Source organism: Chrysemys picta, chromosome 25 (genome assembly GCF_011386835.1).
Source record: "Chrysemys picta bellii isolate R12L10 chromosome 25, ASM1138683v2, whole genome shotgun sequence".
Classification (NCBI taxonomy): Eukaryota; Metazoa; Chordata; order Testudines; family Emydidae; genus Chrysemys; species Chrysemys picta.
In genome coordinates, this window is record NC_088815.1 from 1,462,244 (window position 1) to 1,484,898 (window position 22,655).

The 22,655-nt window shown below is 43.5% G+C and overlaps 1 protein-coding gene across 10 annotated transcripts in view; it reads left to right on the plus strand.

Annotated features, from left to right (window-relative positions):
• RANBP3 (RAN binding protein 3) overlaps positions 1-22,132 on the plus strand; it is a 200,026-nt gene extending 177,894 nt beyond the window's left edge. For 8 of the 10 annotated variants that reach the window (XM_065578271.1, XM_065578269.1, XM_005306708.5 and 5 more), the window contains 2 exons: positions 10,601-10,781; positions 19,006-22,132. In XM_065578271.1, coding sequence (XP_065434343.1) covers positions 10,601-10,781; positions 19,006-19,049 — 225 coding nt within the window. In that variant the 3' untranslated portion in view covers positions 19,050-22,132. Of the gene's footprint in view, positions 1-10,600; positions 10,782-19,005 lie in introns of those variants that run through there. The other 2 variants (XM_008172811.4, XM_042861619.2) reach the window with 2 other exon arrangements.
• The last annotated feature ends 523 nt before the right edge of the window (positions 22,133-22,655 follow it).

Consider the following 22,655-nt stretch of genomic DNA (forward strand, 5'->3'; position numbering starts at 1 on the left):
GGGACAGGTTCATGCCATGGAACGCCGATTCTGGGCCCGGGAAACAAGCACAGACTGGTGGGACCGCATTGTGTTGCAGGTGTGGGACGATTCCCAGTGGCTGCGAAACTTTTGCATGCATAAGGGCACTTTCATGGAACTTTGAGACTTGCTTTCCCCTGCCCTGAAGCGCCAGAATACCAGGATGAGAGCAGCCCTCACAGTTGAGAAGCGAGTGGCGATACCCTGTGGAAGCTTGCAACGCCAGACAGCTACCGGTCAGTCGGGAATCAATTTGGAGTGGGGGCTGCTGTGATCCAAAGTAGCAACGCAATCAAAGACCTGCTGATATCAAGAGTAGTGACTCTGGGAAACGTGCAGGTCATAGTGGATGGCTTTGCTGCAATGGGATTCCCTAACTGGTGGGGCGATAGACGGAACCCATATCCCTATCTTGTCACCAGAGCACCAAGCCACCGAGTACATAAACCGAAAAGGGTACTTTTCAATGCTGCTGCAAGCCCTGGTGGATCACAAGGGACGTTTCACTAACATCAATGTGGGATGGCCGGGAAAGGTACATGATGCTCGCGTCTTCAGGAACTCTGGTCTGTTTCAAAAGCTGGAGGAAGGGACTTTCTTCCCGGATCAGAAAATAACCGTTGGGGATGTTGAAATGCCTATAGTTATCCTTGGGGACCCAACCTACCCATTAATGCCATGGCTCATGAAGCCATACACAGGCAGCCTGGACAGTAGTCAGGACCTGTTCAACTGTAGGCTGAGCAAGTGCAGAATGGTGGTAGAATGTGCATTTGAACGTTTAAAAGCATGCTGGCGCAGTTTACTGACTCGGATAGACCTCAGCGAAACCAATATCCCCGTTGTTATTGCTGCTTGCTGTGCGCTCCACAATATCTGTGAGAGTAAGGGGGAGACATTTATGGAGGGATGGGAGGTTGAGGCAAATCGTCTGGCCGCTGATTATGCGCAGCCAGAGACCAGGGTGGTTAGAAGAGTACAGCAGGGCACGGTGCGCATCAGAGAAGCTTTGAAAACCAGTTTTGTGACTGGCCAGGCTATGGTGTGAAACTTCTGTTTGTTTCTCCTCGATAAACCCCGTCCCCTTCCCCCTCAGTTCACTCTACTTCCCTGTAAGCTAACCACCCTCCCCTCCCCCCTTCAAGCACCACTTGCAGAGGCAATAAAGTCATTGTTACTTCATGTTCATGCATTCTTTATTAATCCATCACACAACTAGGGGGATAACTGCCAAGGTAGCCCAGGAGGGGGTGGGGGAGGAGTGAAGGACAAGGACACACTGCAGTTTAAAACTTTAACTCTTATTGAAGGCCAGCCTTCTGATGCTTGGACAATCATCTGGGGTGGAGTGGCTGGGTGGCTGGAGGCCCCCCCACCACGTTCTTGGGTGTCTGGGTGAGGAGGCTATGGAACTTGGGGAGGAGGGCTGTTGGTTACACAGGGGCTGTAGCAAAGGTCTCTGCTCCTGCTGCCTTTCCTGCAGCTCAACCATACGCTGGAGCATATCAGTTTGATGCTCCAGCAGCCGGAGCATCGACTCTTGCCTTCTGTCTGCAAGTTGACGCCACCTATCTTCTTCAGCCCGCAACTTGCTCTGTTCATCCCGCGATTCAGCCCACCACCTCTCCTCTCATTCATATTGTGCTTTTCTGTAGTCTGACATTGACTGCCTCCATGCGTTCTGCTGTGCTCTGTCAGCGTGGGAGGACATCTGGAGCTCCGAGAACATATCATCCCGAGTCTGCCGTTTTCTCCTTCTAATCTTCACTAGCCTCTGTGAAGGAGAAACATTTGCAGCTGGTGGAGGAGAAGGGAGAGGGGGTTAAAAAAGACACATTTTAGAGAACAGTGGGTACACTCTTTCACGTTAAATTTTGCTGTTCACATTACACAGCACATGTGCTTTCGTTACAAGGTCGCATTTTTCCTCTTATATTGAGGGCCTGCCGGTTTCGTGTGAGAGATCACTCACGCAGTGCCAGGCAACAGAATTCGGCTTGCAGGCAGCCATGGTAAGCCACAGTCTTTTGGCTTTTTTAACCTTCATAACATGTGGGAATGGTTTCAAACAGCAGCGCCCTCATTTCCCATACCAAGCACCCGTTGGCCATTTAAAATGGATTTGCAATGTAAAAGGAGGGGCTGCGGTTTCCAGGTTAATATGCAGCACAAACCCAACTAACCCCCCTCCCCCCACGCACACCCAATTCTCTGGGATGATCACTTCACCACTCCCCCCCCCACCGTGTGGCTAACAGCGGGGAATATTTCTGTTCAGCCGAGCAGGAACAGGCATCTCTGAATGTCCCCTTAATAAAATCGCCCCATTTCAACCAGGTGACCGTGAATGATATCACTCCCTTGAGGATAACAAAGAGAGATAAGGAATGGATGTTGTCTGCATGCCAGCAAACACCGGGACCATACGCTGCCATGCTTTGTTATTCAGTGATTCCAGACTACATGCTACTGGCCTGGCATGGTAAAGTGTCCTACCATGGCGGACGGGATAAGGCAGCCCTCCCCAGAAACCTTTTGCAAAGGCTTTGGGAGTACATCAAGGAGAGCTTTCTGGAGATGTCCCTGGAGGATTTCCGCTCCATCCCCATACACGTTAACAGACTTTTCCAGTAGCTGTACTGGCCGCGATTGCCAGGGCAAATTAATCATTAAACACGCTTGCTTTTAAATCATGTGTAATATTTACAAAGGTACACTCACCAGAGGTCCCTTGTGCGCCCTCAGGGTCTGGGAGCACGCCTTGGGTGAGTTCGGGGGTTACTGGTTCCAGGTCCAGGGTGATAAACATATCCTGGCTGTTGGGGAAACCGGTTTCTCCGCTTCCTTGCTGTGAGCTATCTTCATTGTCTTCATCATCATCTTCCTCGTATCCCGAACCCGCTTCACTGTTGCGTGATTCTCCATTGATGGAGTCAAAGCACAGGGTTGGGGTAGTGGTGGCTGCACCCCCTAGCATGGCATGCAGCTCCGCGTAGAAGCAGCATGTCTGCAGCTCTGCCCCGGATCTTCCGTTTGCTTCTCTGGCTTTGTGGTAGGTTTGCCTTAGCTCCTTAATTTTCACGCTGTGCGTCCCTGTTATGGCCTCTGTCCTTCATGGCCTTTGAGACTTTTTCTAATATTTTGCCATTTCGTTTACTGCTACGGAGTTCAGCTAGCACTGATTCGTCTCCCCATATGGCGAGCAGATCCCGTACCTCCCGTTCGGTCCATGCTGGAGCTCTTTTGCTATCCTGGGACTCCATCATGGTTACCTGTGCTGATGAGCTCTGCGTGGTCACCTGTGCTCTCCACGCTGGGCAAACAGGAAATGAAATTCAAAAGTTCACGGGGCTTTTCCGGTCTACCTGGTCAGTGCATCTGAGTTGAGAGTGCTGTCCAGAGTGGTCACAATGAAGCACTGTGGGATAGCTCCCGGAGGCCAATACCGTCTAATTCCGTCCACACTACCCCAAATCCGACCCAGAAAGGCCGATTTCAGTGCTAATCCTCTCGTCAGAGGTGGAGTAAAGAAAAAAAGGGCTTCGTCGTGTGGACGTGTCCAGGCTTAATTCGATTTAATGCTGCTAAATTCGACCTAAACTCGTAGTGTAGACCAGGCCATAGACTGTGCATATTCACACTCCCTGCCCACTTTGCTAACCCTGCAGAGTCCAAATTAAAATATCTGCATTCTTCGGCATTGGTGGTAGAAGAAACTGAGGCAGCAACAGCATCAAGCCCTCAGAAAATGCTCAAGTGCTAGGCAGGGAGGGCAGAGGACCATGGATGCCGAACCAGTACTACTGCCAGTCAGCATGAGTCCTAAGAGTGTGAATATGCAGAATCCAGCTCAAAGAACTCTGGCTACAAGTAAATAACCTTCATTTATAATTTTATAAAACACCTAGAAGATCATGATATATGACCAACAAAAGAAAATGGCTCCTCGCTAATGTATAAAAAATTATTTGAACTTGCGAGTAACATTGTGGATAGAGGAGAACTGGTTGATAAAATTTAGACTTTCAAAGGTTCTTTGTCAGAGTCCCTCTCAGGAGGCTACTAAAGAATCTAAGTTGTTAAGGGGTAAGTAGCAAAGCATTGTCATGGATAAAAAACTGGCTAAGGGACAGAGGGTGTGGAGGGGAAAAAAGGAATAAATGGTCAACTTTCATCATGGCAGGTTAGCAGCAGCATGGCCCACATACCATAGTAAGACTGGTGGTGTTTGATGTAAGTGATCTATAAAAGATGGTGAGCAGTGAAGTGACAATTTGTAGATGACAAAATTACATAGCAAAAAGAACGAGGATCACTTGTGGCACCTTAGAGACTAACAAATTTATTTGAGCATAAGCTTTCATGGGCTAAAGCCCACTTCATCAGATGCATGCAGTGGAAAATACAGTAGGAATATATATATATATATATAATTACACACAGAGAACATGAAAAAATGTGTGGAAGCAGAGAAAGAACTGTCATGCATTGCATCCCCTTCCTGTCAGTTCTTTCTCTGCTTCCACAAATGGGTGTTGCCATACCAACTCGAATGAGACTAATCAAATAAGGTGGGCTATTAGCAAGAGAAAAAAAAGTGTAGTGATAATCAAGATGGCCCATTTCAAACAGTTGACAAGAAGGTGTGAGTAACAGTAGGCGGAAAATTAGCACGGGGAAATAGTTTAATTTGTGTAATGACTCATCCACTCCCAGTCTTTATACAAGCCTAATTTAATGGTGTCCATTTTGCAAATTAATTCCAGTTCTGCAGTTTCTCCGACTGGTTTTTGAATGTTATAATTCTTGACGTCCGATTTGTGTCCATTTATTCTTTTGCGTAGAGACTGTCCAGTTTGGCCAGTGTACATAACAGAGGGCATTGCTGGTACATGATGGCATCACATTACATTGGTGAAGGCTGTCAAGAATTGTAACATTCAAAAACCAGTCGGAGAACACTTCAGCCTCCCTAGTCACTCTATTACAGACCTAAAAGTTGCAATTTTTCAATAAAAAACTTCAAAAACAGACTCCAACAAGAAACTGCAGAATTGAAATTAATTTGCAAAATGGACACTATTAAATTAGACTTGAATAAAGACTGGGAGTGGATGAGTCATTACACAAACTAAACTATTTCCCCGTGCTAATTTTTCCCCTACTGTCACTCACACCTTCTTGTCAACTGTTTGAAATGGGCCATCCTGATTATCACTACAATTTTTTTTTCTTCTGCTAATAGCCCACCTTATTCAATTAGTTTCATTAGAGTTGGTCTGGCAACACCCATTTTTTCATGTTCTCTGTGTATGTATATATATTTTCCACTGCATGCGTCTGATGAAGTGGGTTTTAGCCCACGAAAGCTTATGCTCAAATAAATTTGTTAGTCTCTAAGGTGCCACAAGTACTCCTCGTTCTTTTTGCTGATACGGACTAACATGGCTACCACTCTGAAACCTGTCACCAAAAATTACTTAGTCTTCTCTGGCCTAGAGTAACCTATGAGGAAGTTATTATTTATTATTTGTATTACTATAGCATCTAGGAGACCCCGTCATGGACCAGGAATCCATTGTGCTAAGAGCTGTACAGAAACAACAAAAAGACATGATTCCCGCCCCAAAGAGCTTACAGCCGAGTCTAAGTATTAAGTCGAGACAACACATGGAGACAGATGGGGGAGTACAAGGAAACAATGAGACAATATTGGTCAGCATGATAGGCAGTTGTCTCTGCACACCCGCAGCCCAACAGTTGTCAAGTTTTTTGTAGGCTTCATGGCAAAGAGTTTTGAGGAGGGTTTTAAAGGAGGATAATGAGGGATAGCATGGGAGAAAGCACCAAGGAAGTTAGTGGGCATCACAATGGCAGATTAAATTCATTGTCAATAAATGCAAAGTAATGCACACTGAAGTGAATAATTTGAACTATTTATACATCTTACAGGGTTCTAACTTAATTGCATCCATTCAAGAAAAAGAGCTGGGCATCATTATGGAGCGCTCAGTGGAAACTTCCGCCCAAAGAAATTTGAGAATAACAAAATGGACATATAAAAATAAAACTCCTCGCCTGAAATAACGTGTTCAGTACTGATCAATAGATCTCAGAAGGAATATTGCAGAATTTGGGGAAGGTTCAAAGATGGCTGACAAGAATAATTAGGGCCCTGTGTTCCCTTTAAGCTGAGCGGTCACGTGGCCGCCCAGGAGTGAGTCAAGTGCTGTGCATTTGATTAGCAGAGCTGCACAGATCCGGCGGCGTGTTCAGGTGCACCCCCCTTCCTCCCCCCCCCCCCCCACCTGCTCTATGGCCATGTTGCTCCTGCCCTCTGCCTTGGAGCCCCTGGCCAGCTGCTCCTGGGACCCTCCTGCTTGCAGAGCAGGAGGGGGTGGGGGACAGGGCTCAGGAGAGCTTCTGGTAGCTGCTGTGGTCTGAACAACAAGCTTTCTGGTGAGTGCCTTAAAGAGATGGTGCATGGTCTCTCATAGACTTCCCCAGTAGCCAGCACACACACTCTGTCTCTGTGTCTCTCTCACACACATACACTCACTCTGTCTTACCAGGTTCAATTATGGCTGGGATTCATGGTCTGTTACTGTCCAGTTTTTAAGGTCCCAGCCACTTTCAGCTTTTTTACGCACATGACTTTATAAATTATATCCTTGCGACAGCAGGGCTTTCAGCTGCCAGTATGGATAATATCCACTGAATAGTTAGTTTTGAAACGACTACAACTCCCCTTGTTTTGGAACATAAGGCAGCCATTAATTCTTGGGAGTGTGCAAGAATGTCAGAGACAGCATACTGGCCTTCATGAATCACAGGTCTGATCTAGTGTGGCAATTCTGTTATTAAATGTGTTTTGTTAGAGATTTAAGGTTTTTTAGAGATACATGATAAAAATAATCACAATCAAGTCATTTTAGTAACAAATATGTGTACTAGATGTATGACTGAAAATCCAGACAGATGGTTTGGGGTTCTTTAAAGGGTGAAGACTTCCCTTTGTAAAGAAAGTATAAACGTAAATTTAGGCAAAAAAACCTGTGTATTTGGCATGCGGCTTGGTGGCTCTGAGACTCCCCTCTGTGCTCTTTCTTTGTTGCCGTTTCCTCTTGCATACCTTCTTGGGATGAGGGGGGTTGCACGTGGTTTCTTCTGAAGTCAACCAAAATCATTCCTTCAGTCAGCCATAGGAGGTGATTAGAGAGAATCACTGAGTGCATTCTTCCCTTTGGGAACTAAACATGTCCAGCCCTTGACCACCACCAACACTGTGATTCCACTGCCACTAAATCTCTGACCTGGTCTGAAAACACCCATCTGGATACCAGACCTACTGACTCTGAAATCAACAGTGTAAAATTGCAAAGCAGTGAAGTTACATAAGAACATAAGAATGGCCATACTGTCCATCCATCCCAGTATCCTGTCTGCCGACAGTGGCCAATGCCAGGTTCCCCAGAGGGCGTGAACCTAACAGGTAATGATCAAGTGATCTCTCTCCTGCCATCCTTCTCCACCCTCTGACAAACAGAGGCTAGGGACACCATTCCTTACCCATCCTGGCTAATAGCCATTAATGGACTTAACCTCCATGAATTTATCCAGTTCTCTTTTAAATCCGGTTATAGTCCTAGCCTTCACAACCTCCTCAGGCAAGGAGTTCCATAGGTTGATTGTGCGCTGTGTGAAGAACTTCCTTTTATTTGTTTTAAACCTGCTGCCCATTCATTTCATTTGGTGGCCCCTAGTTCTTATATTATGGGAACAAGTAAATAACTTTTCCTTATTCACTTTCTCCACACCACTCATGATTTTATATACCTCTATCATATCTTCCCTTAGTCTCCTCTTTTCCAAGCTGAAAAGTCCTAGCCTCTTTAATCTCTGCTCATATGGGACCTGTTCCAAACCCCTAATCATTTTAGTTGCCCTTCTCTGAACTTTTTCTAATGCCAGTATATCTTTTTTGAGATGAGGAGACCACATCTGTACGCAGTATTCAAGATGTGGGCATACCATGGATTTATATAAGGGCAATAAGATATTCTCTGTCTTATTCTCTATCCCCTTTTTAATGATTTCTAACATCCTGTTTGCTTTTTTGACTGCCGCTGCACATTGCATGGACATCTTCAGAGAACTATCCACAATGACTCCAAGACTTCTTCCCTGATTAGTTGTAGCTAAATTAGCCCCCATCATACTGTATATATAGTTGGGGTTATTTTATCCAATGTGCGTTACTTCACATTTATCCACATTAAATTTCTTTGCCATTTTGTTGCCCAATCACTTAGTTTTGTGAGATCTTTTTGAAGTTCTTCACAGTCTGCTTTGGTCTTAACTATCTTGAGCAGTTTAGTATCATCTGTAAACTTTGCCACCTCACTGTTTACCTCTTTCTCCAGATCATTTATGAATAAGTTGAATAGGATTGGTCTGAGGATTGACCCTTGGGGAACACCATTAGTTACCCCCCTCCATTCTGAAAATTTACCATTTATTCCTACCCTTTGTTTCCTGTCTTTTAACCAGTTCTCAATCCATTAAAGGATCTTCCCTCTTATCACATGACAACTTAATTTTCGTAAGAGCCTTTGGTGAGGGACCTTGTCAAAGGCTTTCTGGCAATCTAAGTACCCTATGTCCACTGGATCCCCCTTGTCCACATGTTTGTTGACCCCTTCAAAGAACTCTAATAGATTAGTAAGACATGATTTCCCTTTACAGAAACCATGTTGACTTTTGCCCAACAATTTATGTTCTTCTCTGTGTCTGACAATTTTATTCTTTACTATTGTTTCAACTAATTTGCCCGGTACTGATGTTAGACTTACCAGTCTGTAATTGCCAGGATCACCTCTAGAGCCCTTTTTAAATATTGGCGTTACATTAGCTATCTTCCAGTCATTGGGTACAGAAACTGATTTAAAGGACAGGTTACAAACCATAGTTAATAGTTCTCAAATTTCACATTTGAGAACTCTTGGGTGAATGCCATCTGATCCCTGTGACTTGTTACTGTTAAGTTTATCAATTAATTCCAAAACCTCCTCTAATGACACTTCAATCTGCGACAATTCCTCAGATTTGTCACCTACAAAGGACGGCTCAGGTTTGGGAATCTCCCTCACATCCTCAGCGGTGAAGACTGAAGCAAAGAATTCATTTAGTTTCTCTGCAATGACTTTATCATCTTTAAGTGCTCCTTTTTTTATCTCGATTGTCACGGGGCCCCACTGGTTGTTTCGATGGCTTCCTGCTTCTGATGTACTTAAAAGACATTTTGTTATTACCTTTGGAGTTTTTGGCTAGCTCTTCTTCAAACTCCTTTTTGGCTTTTCTTATTACATTTTTTACACTTAATTTGGCAGTGTTATGCTCCATTCTATTTACTTCACTAGGATTTGACTTCCACTTTTTAAAAGATGCCTTGCAGGGATTTCACTCTAGTCACTGTACCTTTTAATTTCTGTTTAACTAACCTCCTCATTTTTGCATGGTTCCCCTTTCTGAAATTAAATGCCACAGTGTTGGGCTGCTGAGGTGTTCTTCCCACCATAGGAATGTTAAATGTTGTTATATTATGATCACTATTTTCAAGCAGTCCTGTTATAGTTACCTCTTGGACCAGTCCTGCGCACCACTCAGGACTAAATTGAGAATTGCCTCTCCCCTTGTGGGTCCTGTACCAGCTGCTCCAAGTAGCAGTCATTTAAAGTATCAAGAAATTTTGTCTCTGCATTTCGTTCTGAGGTGACATGTACCCAGTCAATATGGGAATAATTGAAATCTCCCACTATTGAGTTCTTTATTTTGATAGCCTCTCTAATCTCCCTTAGCATTTCATCGTCACTATCACTGTCCTGGTCAGGTGGTCGATGATAGATCCCTACTGTTATATTCTTATTATAGCATGGAATTACTATCCATAGAGATTCTGTGGAACATGTGGATTCATTTAAGATTTTTACTTCATATGATTCTGCATTTTCTTTCACATATAGTGCTCTCCCCCACCCCCGCCGCACGACCTGTTCTGTCCTTCCGATATATTTTGTACCCCGGAATGATTGTGTCCCATTACTTTGTCCTCACTCCACTAGGTTTCTGTGATGCCTATTATATCAATATCCTCCTTTAACACGAGGCACTTTAGTTCACCCATCTTATTATTTAGACTTCTAGCATTTGTGTACAAGCACTTTAAAAACTTGTCACTGTTTATTTGTCTGCCCTTTTCTGATGTGTCAGATTCTTTTTTATATGAATGTTTCTCATCTGATCTGGCCCATACTTTATCCTCTTCCATCCGCTCCACCTGACTAAAACCTAGAGAATCTCTATCAATAAACTCTCCTCTAAGAGAAGTCTCTGTCCGATCCACGTGCTCCTCTACAGCAATCGGCTTTCCCCCATCTCTTCGTTTAAAAACTGCTCTGCAACCTTTTTAATGTTAAGTTAAGTTTGGTAGGAATGTTTTGCTCTGTATAAGAGGTTGCATAGAATAAAACATTTGTAAACTTTTAAAATCTTATTTGTTTGATATTTTAAAAATCCATAGGCAAGCTCTAAAGATACAGGACAGCTGTATGCTGCATTACACCATCGGATCTTGGCTCTACGGTGTAGAGTGGAACAAGAGCAAGAAGCTAAGATCACAGCACCTGAGCCAGAGGTAACACAATCAAATGAAGAAGATAGTGATGATGATGTCATTGCTCCTTCAGGATCAGCTGGAAGTGGTAAGCAAGAAAATGTGCTAAACTTTCTAGTTTCCCGTACTGTTCTCCCGTTGTACTTAAACAAAGAAAACTGCATGACTGTTCCATTAGTGCCTAACTGTCTTAGGGCTTGTCTTCACTACCCGCCTGGATCGGTGGGTAGAAATTGATCTCTCAGGAATCGAATTATCGCATCTCGTCAGGACGCAACAATCGATCCCCGAATCGACGCGCATACTCCACCAGCCCAGGTAGGAGTAAGCGCCGTCGACGGGGGAGCCGCAGCGGTCGATTTGCCGCCGTCCTCACAGCGGGGTAAGTCGGATCAGATACATCGAATTCAGCTACGCTATTCGCGTAGCTGAATTTGCGTATCTTAAATCGACCCCCCCCCCCCTCCCCCAGTGTAGACCTAGCCTTTGTTATATTCATGAGTGTTTGTGGTATAGGGTCCATGACATGAACTAAGCTGTGGTCACAGCCAACTCTTCCAGTCACGTAGTAAAAATCCCTTCACATTTGTCACATCCCTCTAAATGGATATTGAAAAGTTCCCTGCATGGCTTGGCACAGAGGGTCCCCAGTGGGGCTGTCGCCTACTTACAAGATATTAATTAGTTCAGCATTGCCCACTCTCATTAGTTTAATTGTTTTTTGGGGGTGTTAAGTGTTGTCATGAATTTGATTTCTGCCTTCAACCTAGTGAAATGTTGTCCTTACCCAAAAAGTCCAGAGAAGAGCAACAAAAATGATTACAGGTCTAGAAAACATGACCTATGAGGGAAGACTGAAAAAACTGGATTTGTTTACTCTGCAGCAGAGAAGACTGAGAGGGAACATGATAACACTTTTCAAGTACATAAAAGGTTGTTACAAAGAGGAGGGAGAAAAATTATTCTCGTTAACCTCTGAGGATAGGACAAGAAGCAATGGGCTTAAATTGCAGCAAGGGCATTTTAGGTTGGACATTAGGAAAAACTTCCTAACTCTCAGGGTGGTTAAGCACTGGAATAAATTGCCTAGGGAGGTTGTGGACTCTCCATCATTGGAGGTTTTTAAGAGCAGGTTGGACAAACACCTGTCAGGGATGGTCTAGATCAGGGGTCGGCAACCTTTCAGAAGTGGTGTGCTGAGTCTTCATTTATTCACTTTAATTTAAAGTTTCGCATGCCAGTAATACCCTTTAATGTTTTTTAGAAGGTCTCTCTCTATAAGTCTATATTATATAACTAAACTATTGTTATATGTAAAGTAAACAAGGTTTTCAAAATGTTTAAGAAGCTTCATTTAAAATGAAATTAAAATGCTGATCTTACGCCAGCAGCCCACTCAGCCCGCTGCTGGTCTGGGGTTCTGTTCACCTAGGCCGGCAGCGGGCTGAGCGGGGCCTGTGGCCGGGACGCCGGCTGGCAAGGGGCCGGCAGCCGGAACCCCAGACCTGGGGGTGGGGGGTTCAGGGGTCAGGGCAGAGGGCTGGGAGTGTTGGGGGGTGCAGGGCAGAAGGCTGGGTGTGTGTGGAGGATTCAGGGATCAGGGCAGAGGGCTAGGGTGCTCAGCTCGTGGGGGTGCTCCCAGGGCACAGCACAGTGTCAGAACACGTAGGGACTAGCCTGTCTTAGCCAGGCAGCATCACCAATGGGACTTTAAATGGCCCGGTCGGTGGTGCTGACCAGAGCCACTGTGACCCAGTGCCTTACGTTCTGCAACCCAGTACTGGGTCGCAACCCGCAGTTTGAAAACCACTGGACTAGATGACCTCTTGAGGTCCCTTCCAGTCCTATGATTCTATGAAAATGATGACCATCTCCCATTGTTTCCAGTGGGCTGAATCCAGGCTGACCTTAGGGAAAATGGTGGCCCTTTAGTCACCTTGTGAGGGCCGGTCAGGAAACAGGAAAATACAAAGAAGTGGGTAATGAGACTGTGGGGCAGGTGGGAGTGTGGCTGTATTGGGAAATAGGCAGGAGTCAGAGGAGATGGGGGTGGGGAGACATGAAGGAGACTAAAGGGTGGGAAGCCACGGGAGGAGGGGCCATTTCAGGATTCCTGGATGGGAGCCAGCTATGTTCTGTCTTCCTATAGCTGGAAACCTCGCCTCCTTTTGCTTCTGCCAGTCCTGCAGCCGGTCTCATGATAGAAAATAGCAAGGATGATTTGCAGCAGAGGCTGGGTTTGGAACAGCAGCTCTGTGCTGGCAGAATGCAAGGCTCAACGTTTTAAATGTCTATACACAAATGCAGTGAGTATGGGGAACAAAAAGGAAGAATTGGCAGTCATTAGAACATAAGCTAAATTATGAATTAATTGGCATCACAGAGATTTGGTTGGATAAATCTCATGACTGACATAGGTATACAGGGGAATAGCTTACAGGGGAAGCAGTAGATGTGGTATATCTTGACTTTAGTAAGGCGTTTGATACAGTCTCGCATGACCTTCTCATAAACAAACTAGGAAAATGCAACCTAGATGGAGCTACTATAAAGTGGGTGCATAACTGGTTGGAAAATCGTTCCCAGAGAGTAGTTAGTAGTGGTTCACAATCATGCTGGAAGGGCGTAACGAGTGGGGTCCTGCAGGGATCAGTTCTGGGTCCAGTTCTGTTCAATATCTTCACTAGCGATTTAGATAATGGCATAGAGAGTACATTTATAAAGTTTGCGGACGATACCAAGCTGGGAGGGGTTGCAAGTGCTTTGGAAGATAGGATTAAAATTCAAAATGGTCTGGACAAACTGAAGAAATGGTCTGAAGTAAATAGGATGAAATTCAATAAGAACAAATGCAAAGTACTCCACTTAGGAAGGAACAATCAGTTGCACACATACAAAATGGGAAATGACTGCCTAGGAAGGAGTACTGCAGAAAGGGATCTGGGGGTCATACTAAAGGGATCTGGGGATCACAAACTAAATCTGAGTCAAGACTGTAACGCTGTTGCAAAAAAAGCAATCATTCTGGGATGTATTAGCAGGAGTATTATAAGCAGGACACGAGTAATTCTACTGCTCTACTCCGTGCTGATTAGACCTCAACTGGAGAGAGTATTGGGTCTGGTTCTGGGCACCACATATCAGGAAAGATGTGGACAAATTGGAGAAAGTCCAGAGAAGAGCAACAAAAATGATTAAAGGCCTAGAAAACATGACCTGTGAGGGAAGAGCAAAAAAATTGGGTTTGTTTAGTCTGCAGAAGAGAAGACTGAGAGGGGACATGATAACAGTTTTCAAGTACATAAAAGGTTGTTACAAGGAGGAGGGAGAAAAATTGTTCTTCTTAGCCTCTGAGGATAGGACAAGAAGCAATGGGCTTAAATTGCAGCAAGGGGGTGGTTTAGGTTGGATATTAGGAAAAACTTCCTAACTGTCAGAGTTGTTAAGCACTGGAATAAATTGCCTAGGGAGGTTGTGGAATCTCCATCATTGGAGTTTTTTAAGAGCAGGTTGGACAAACACCTGTCAGGGCGTTTGTCTAGAAAGATAATACTTAGTCCTGCCTTGACTTGAGTGCAGGGAACTGGACTAGATGATCTCTCGAGGTCCCTCCCAGTTCTATGATTCTTCAGGAAAGGTGGGAAAAAAGGGAAGAGGTGGATTGCATTATACATCAAGAATATATATATACTTATCCGGAGATCCAAAAGGAGGTGTGAGGCACACAGTTGAAAGGCTGAGTAAATATAAAACCGGGGGGAAAATAGGGTGACATCAAAGTAGGGGTCTACTGTAGACCACCAAATCAGGAGGAGGAAGTGAATTAAACATTTCTAAAACAAATAACAGAAATAGCCAAAACACAAGACCTGGTAGTAATGGAGGACTTTACTTTTTCAACAGATGTCTGGGTAGTTAATTCAGCAAAACGCAAAATGTCCAAAAGTTCTTAGAATGTATCAGGGACAATGTTTTGTTTCAGAAAGTGGAGGAAGTAACCGGGGGAAAGCCATTTTAGACTTGACTCTGACTAATAGGGAGGAATTGGTTGCAAATCTGAAGGTGGAAGGCAATTTGGGTGAAAGTGATCACGAAAATGATAGATTGCATAATTCTAAGAAAAGGAAGGAGTGATAACAGAATAAGGACAACTGACTTAAAAAAAGCAGACTTTAACAATCTGAGAGAACTGGTAGGATGCGGTCCCAAGGGAAGAAAACCTTCGATATAAAGGCATTCAGGAGAGCTGGCAGTCTCTCAAGGAGACAATATTAAATGCAAAACTTCTAATTATTGTGATGCGAAGGAAATATAGGAAGAAGCCAATATGGCTCTATCAGGAGCTCTTTAATGACCCAAAAATCAAAAGGAAATTTTACAAAAAAGTGGAAATATGGACAAATTGTCAAGAGGAGTTAAAAAAAAAAAAAAAACAGCACAAGCATGTAGGGACAAAATCAGAAAGGCTAAGGCACAAAAAGCTACGGCACACCTAGCATTAGCTGAAACAATCTCAGAACCATTAGCAGTTATCTTGAAGAACTCATGGAGGACAGGTGAAGTCCCAGAGGACTGGAGAAGAGTAAACGAAGTACCCATGTTTAAAAGGGGGATCAAAGAGGACCTGGGGAATTAGATTAGTCACCCTAACTTTGCAACCTGTAAAGATACTGTAAGAAATTATTAAACAATCAATAAAAAGAACAGGAGTACTTGTGGCACCTTAGAGACTAACAAATTTATTAGAGCATAAGCTTTCGTGGACTACAGCCCACTTCTTCAGATGCATATAGAGTGAAACATATATTGAGGAGATATATATACACACATACAGAGAGCATAAACAGGTGGGAGTTGTCTTACCAACTCTGAGAGGCCAATTAAGTAAGAGAAAAAAACTTTTGAAGTGATAATCAAGCTAGCCCAGTACAGACAGTTTGATAAGAAGTGTGAGAATACTTACAAGGGGAGATAGATTCAATGTTTGTAATGGCTCAGCCATTCCCAGTCCTTATTCAATCCTGAGTTGATTGTATCTAGTTTGCATATCAATTCCAGCTCAGCAGTCTCTCGTTGGAGTCTGTGTTTGAAGTTTTTCTGTTGTAAGATAGCCACCCGCAGGTCTGTCATTGAATGGCCAGACAGGTTAAAGTGTTCTCCCACTGGTTTTTGAGTATTATGATTCCTGATGTCAGATTTGTGTCCATTAATTCTTTTGCGTAGAGACTGTCCGGTTTGGCCAATGTACATGGCAGAGGGGCATTGCTGGCACATGATGGCATATATCACATTGGTAGATGTGCAGGTGAACGAGCCCCTGATGGTATGGCTGATGTGATTAGGTCCTATGATGATGTCACTTGAATAGATATGTGGACAGAGTTGGCATCGGGCTTTGTTACAAGGATAGGTTCCTGGGTCAGTGTTTTTGTTCAGTGATGTGTGGTTGCTGGTGAGTATTTGCTTTAGGTTGGAGGGTTGTCTGTAAGCGAGGACAGGTCTGTCTCCCAAGATCTGTGAGAGTAAAGGATCATCTTTCAGGATAGGTTGTAGATCTCTGATGATGCGCTGGAGAGGTTTTAGTTGGGGGCTGAAGGTGACAGCTAGTGGTGTTCTGTTATTTTCTTTGTTGGGCCTGTCTTGTAGGAGGTGACTTCTGGGTACTCGTCTGGCTCTGTCAATCTGTTTTTTCACTTCAGCAGGTGGGTATTGTAGTTTTAAGAATGCTTGATAGAGATCTTGTAGGTGCTTGTCTCTATCTGAGGGATTGGAGCAAATGCGGTTATATCTTAGAGCTTGGCTGTAGACAATGGATCGTGTGGTGTGACCTGGATGGAAGCTGGAGACATGTAGGTAAGTGTAGCGGTCAGTAGGTTTCCGGTATAGGGTGGTATTTATGTGACCATCGCTTATTAGCACAGTAGTGTCCAGGAAATGGACCGCTTGTGTGGATTGATCTAGGCTGAGGTTGATGGTGGGATGGAAATTATTGAAATCATGGTGGAATTCCTCAAGGCCTTCTTTTCCATGGGTCCAGATGATGAAGATGTCATCCATGTAGCGCAAGTAGAGGAGGGGCGTTACGGGACGAGAGCTAAGGAAGCGTTGTTCTAAGTCAGCCATAAAAATGTTGGCATACTGTGGGGCCATGCGGGTACCCATAGCAGTGCCGCTGACTTGAAGGTATATATTGTCCCCAAATGTGAAATAGTTGTGGGTGAGGACAAAGTCACAAAGTTCAGCCACCAGGTTAGCTGTGACATTATCAGGGATACTGTTCCTGATAGCTTGTAGTCCATCTTTGTGTGGAATATTGATGTAGAGGATGGTGTTTTCTGGAAGATCACCGATGGATTGTAGTTTCCTCAGGAAGTCAGTGGTGTCTCGAAGATAGCTGGGAGTGCTGGTAGGTCGGGTCTGAGGAGAGAGTCCACATAACCAGACAAGCCTGATGTTAGGGTGCCAATGCCTGAGATGATGGGGCGTCCCGGATTTCCAGGTTTATGGATCTTGGGTAGCAAATAGAATACCCCTGGTCGGGGTTCTAGGCATGTGTCTGTACAGATTTGTTCCTGTGCTTTGTCAGGGAGTTTTTTTAGCAGATGGTGTAGTTTCTTTAGGTAATCCACAGTGGGATCAGAGGATAATGGCCTGTAGAATGTGGTGTTAGAGAGCTGTCTAGCAGCCTCTTGGTCATATTCCAATTTATTCATGATGACAACAGCACCTCCTTTGTCAGCCTTTTTGATTATGATGTCAGGGTTGTTTCTGAGGCTGTAGATGGCGTTGTGTTCAGCATGGCTGAGGTTATGGGGCAAGTGATGTTGCTTTTCCACAATTTCAACCTTTGCACATTGACGGAAGCAATCTATGTAGAAATCCAGTCTGTTGTTTCGACCGTCCAGAGGAGTCCACGCAGAATCCTTATTTTTGTAGTGCTGGTAGGGGGGATTCTGTGGGTTAGTATGCTGTTCAGAGGCATTTTGGAAATATTCTTTGAGTCGGAGACGTCAAAAGTAGGATTCTAGGTCACCGCAGAACTGTATCATGTTCGTGGGTCTGGAGGGACAAAAGGAGAGGCCCCGAGATTGGACAGACTCTTCTGCTGGGCTAAGAGTATAGCTGAAAAGATTAACAATATTGCTGGGTGGGTTAAGGGAATTACTGTTGTGGCTGCTTGTGGCATGTAGCAGTTTAGATAGTTTAGTGTCCTTTTTCCTTTGTAGAGAGGCAAAGTTTGTCTTGTAAATGGCTTGTCTAGTTTTTGTAAAGTCTATCCATGAGGAAGTTTGTGTGTGAAGGTTGGTTTTTTATGAGAGTATCCAGTTTTGAGAGCTCATTCTTAATCTTTCCCTGTTTGCTGTATAGGATGCTGATCAGGTGGTTTCGCAGTTTCTTTGAGAGTGTGTGACACAGTCTCTCAGCATAGTCTGTGTGATACGTAGATTGTAATGGATTTTTTACCTTTAGTCCTTTTGGTATGATGTCCATCTGCTTGCATTTGGAAAGGAAGATGATGTCTGTATCTGTACGAGTTTTTTCATGAAGTTGATGGATTTCCACTCCATATGGCTAAATGCAAACAATCAATGCGTAAGCACCTAGGGGATAATAGAATTATAAGGAATAGCCGGCATGGAGATGTCAAGAACAAATCGTGCCGAACCAACCTAATTTCCTTCTTTGATAGAGTTATTGCCCTAGTGGATGGGGGGAAGCAGTAGACATGATATATCTCAATTTTACTAAGGCTTTTGATACAGTCCCACATGACATTCTCATAAGCAAACTAGGGAAAAGTGGCTCCCAAAGTCCCTGCCAACCCTGCATTTCTATGATAAGGTAGAAGGGGGTGAGGGAAGCTTCTCTTTTGGTTCTTCTGGGCGGCCCAGCAAGAACAGGTGGGATATGTGTAATTTTGCAGGGACTGGGTGTGGGGGCTTGATCTGGGAAATGAGGGAATAGGAGAAGCAGAGATTTTTGGCTCTTGTCTCTCACCTTGAAATCCTAAGATTGAGACTCCTCCATAGGCTTCTAAGAGCTGGGTACTCTAGGTCCGGGTTTCTCAACCTTTATGATACCAAGGAGGCTTGCTGCCTTCATAAACTGTGTCAGGGAAATCTCGGGGACTGGTGCCAGTCCACAGACTGGTCGTTGAGAAACACTGGTCTAGTTTATAGGCTGGGGAGAGCGGCATGGAGCACTGATAGCCAGCTGGGATCTTCATTCCATAGTTTGCATCAAAAAATAGCAAAGTAAGTTTTACAGATAAAATAAATATTTCTTGTAACCATGTTCTGTTTCTGTTTCAGGTCCTAATGATGAAGGAGATGGGCAGAATATCGGCAGCACATAGCAGCTGTGAGGCCATCTGCCTGCAAGGCTGCTGCAAACACCATCTTGCAGGCACCTCTGTGGATACCCCAGGCCAGCGATTGTTCCAGGCAGTGCTGAAGGCTCCAGGACTTAGGAACTGTGCATCCCTGTTCTGTTTGTTTGGTTTTTTTGGTCTGGATCAGTAGATTCCACAAAAAAAGCAGACTTGGAAACTGCCTGAATGTGGTTTGGGACATGAAAGCTCATCATATTGATGAGCAGAAAAATAACATTTCCCCTTTTCCTTGTAATTGAAATGGCACATTATGACTTGTCACAGCTTTTCATTGGGACCTTTTGACTGTTTCTTCAGTAGCTCATGTTTTGCAGGCCTCTGAGATAGAACTTTCCAGCACGGTTCCAACTTGAATTCTTCTTTCTTAACCCCCGCTTCTCCCTTTTCAGTTCCTGCTGCCTGCAGAGAAGCTATGCTCTTCTCTGTTCATGCACTCACTGATTACCCTTCTGGCTTCATTCTCTTTGGATTGCAGAGAGGGCAGCATTTTTTTACCTTAATCCCAATGTAATTTGTGGATACCATTGTCCTTCGTCGGTCGGTCTATACCCAGAGGTTACAAAAAAAGTTGTCTTGACAGGAAAGCCTTGTACTGAGTTAATAAGAAACTTTAAAGTTCACTGGACATTTTGCTAACCCTTTTCTTCTTCCCCCCACTTCCAATATTATTATTTGGGGGTTTATATTGTGCTGATACTTTTTTTATTTTAGATCTGAATAAGATGCTCTTGTGTGTTGAGAAAGTGAAACTATTGTTTTGTACTGTTCTTTTCTGTTACTATTTAAGGGAGAGCTAAGCCACTATAAATAATAGGTGTTGCATACAATTTTTCATAGTAAACTTATGTTCTTGTGGCTGTGATTAAAGCTTAGGATGGCGTACAGATCACACCTTCAGAACAGCTAAAACACAGCTGTCTGCCTTTGGAAGAATGAGATGGGCTCATTTGGTGAGTTGGGTAAGCCATTTCAACAGATCTGTACACAAAAAAGCTGTTCTCATTAAAGGTGTCTACACTGCAGTTAGACACGTGCACTGGCCCATGCTAGCTGACAGGGGCTTGGGCTGGTGGGCTGTGTCATTGCAGTGTAGATGTCTGGAGTCGGGCTGCAGCACGAGCTCTGGGACTCCCAACTCGCAGTGTCTCAGGACTCAGGCTCCAGCCCAAGCCCGGAAGTCTACACTGCAGTGACATAACCCCCCCAGCCTGAGCCTTGGGAGCCCGAGTCAGCTGGCAGAGGCCAGCTGCAGTGTAAACATACCCTCAGTGACTTGAGTCTCAGTTCAGCAAAGTACTTAAACATTGTGCCTAACTTTAAGCACATGAGTAATCTCATTCACATTAAGGGAATTACTCTTATGCTTAAAATTAGCGCACATGCTTGAGCACTTGCTGAACTGGGGGCCTTAATGAGCAAATCATTTTCTAAACCTCCCTTTCCCTTTCTTGCCTCCTTAGGTTTTGCAGTATGAAGAATTATTGCTAGCTTTGATTAACTTGTGCTGAAGAATGATGAATCCTGTTTTGCCAAATAAAGGCAAAAAAGTGTTTTTCTGTGTAATTCTGAAGGGTTCCTTGTGTAACCAGTTCATTTTGCTTTTGTCATTTTCTAACCTTTCAGCCTCTTGTGTCAAACTCACAATGACTGTGTTTTAGTAACCAATTGATACAATATCTCATTCCTGTCCAGGAAAGATGGAATACATAGCCAGCTAAGAACAGTGTGTAGCCCACTTTCCTATAAATAGCCCCATTTTATTTTATTTTCTCTTATAATTGCATACTCTGTACAAAGTTTTTCATTTATATTGGGAAGATCTAAAATGCATCTTAAAAAAAAAAAAGAAAGAGGAAGAAGAAATATTTAGTGCAGGAAACCTTGAAAATGGAAACCCAAGAGTTCTTGCAGCACAAAAGCAGCTGGGGAAACCATTCAGATTGATTAAGCAGCCCTTCTAGCTTTTACATTAACGAAAACCCACACTTTTATAGTCAGGAGTCCAAAGTGTATTTAGCTTGTTCTCTTTGTATTTTTCCTGTTGTCAATAGCTAACTGTTGCCAGGGGTTTTAGTTGCTTGTTTTCCTGACTTAGCCCATTGAAGGAACTCCTGATGTTACTCTTTCTGGGGGTGGAAAGGGCTCGGGATTAGCTGTGCCACTGCATTTGTGACCTCTCTGGATTGTCTGCTCATGCAGTCTGTGGGTATTGTTATTTCTCCATAGAGGGAGTTGTATCTTTTGCCATGCACAAGCCGATTGACGCTCTCTTTTCATGCTCCTCACTAGTAGAAATCTGGCAGATTTTTAATCCTCTGCAAGTGTTTATCTGCCCCACACACTTTTGGGAATTCTTTGGTTTGCATTAAGTGATCTTCATTTCTTTTGGACCTTTTTTACATGGATAGTCAAATGAATTTAAAATACTCTCTTCAAATAAACTTTCAAAGTAAAGCTTCTGATTTCCAGCATAAAGATTATTACAGAAGTTCATAAGGTGTCTTTGTTGCAGGGCCTAACTATGGAATATTAGATGTTACTTCCTGCTCCCAAATGCCACTCTTTTTGGAGGCGTGTGTGTGTAGGGGCTCACTTTCAGGCATTTTACAATAGTGTTACATTGACAAATACATTAACATCCAGGAGAATGGAATAAGCATGCTTTTTTTCATGGGGTGCAGTAGTATTAAACAGTTACCTACAGAGTTTTCTTTAAATCTGGCAGCTGTTTACTGGTAAAACTTGGGTTTCAGCTAGAAGCCTTGCATATATGTTTATAGTATAATAACAACAAAATATTTCATCTTAGTCCAAAATATTATGGTCTATAAACCATTCACAGAATTGGCCAGAAGTTAATTTCAAGCCCTGTCCAGAAAGATGTAGTTAGGCCAGATCTAAACATTATTACACTTTCTGCTTTAAGCCTTAGTAAACTAGTGACAAGTAAAACCAGATAATGCCCATGTGTTTTGAAAGATTTATGTAAGATTGTCATATCAATTGTATTTGGGAATTACATTAAAACTTTTAACAAAAACAAAAAACCGATAACCCAAGCCCTGTGTGTATTCTGTCTAGCAATGAGTGTTGGAAAGAAGGAAATGGTTTTATTATTGCAAAAGGCTTTTGGTTTCCTATATCTTTGTTGCTGTGATCTTTAGCTGTACTATTGTGTGTGTTGATGATAGTGTTTTATCAGCATTTACTAAGATGAGCTGCTTGGGGCTGCCAAGTAACCTGGCCATAAATTTTCCAAACCACAATGTGTGTATTTTTCCAGACAAAAAATACATTAAGATGGAGTTAAATTTGAGAATACATATCTGTAATATAGGGGAGAATGTTACAGGGATATTGTAATTATGGCCCAACCAAGCCTTGTAAAACCAGAAAATTCAGAGTTAAGGGTACGCTTACAAGCCAAACATGTCATGGTATGGAAATGCATGGTTAGTGCATTTGAATAACCTTAACTCTGCCCTGTAGTGTCACCATCCAATAATGATACACTTTTGAGTAATGCATAGTAGTTTGTGATACCAGACGAGATTAAAATGATTTTTAGAC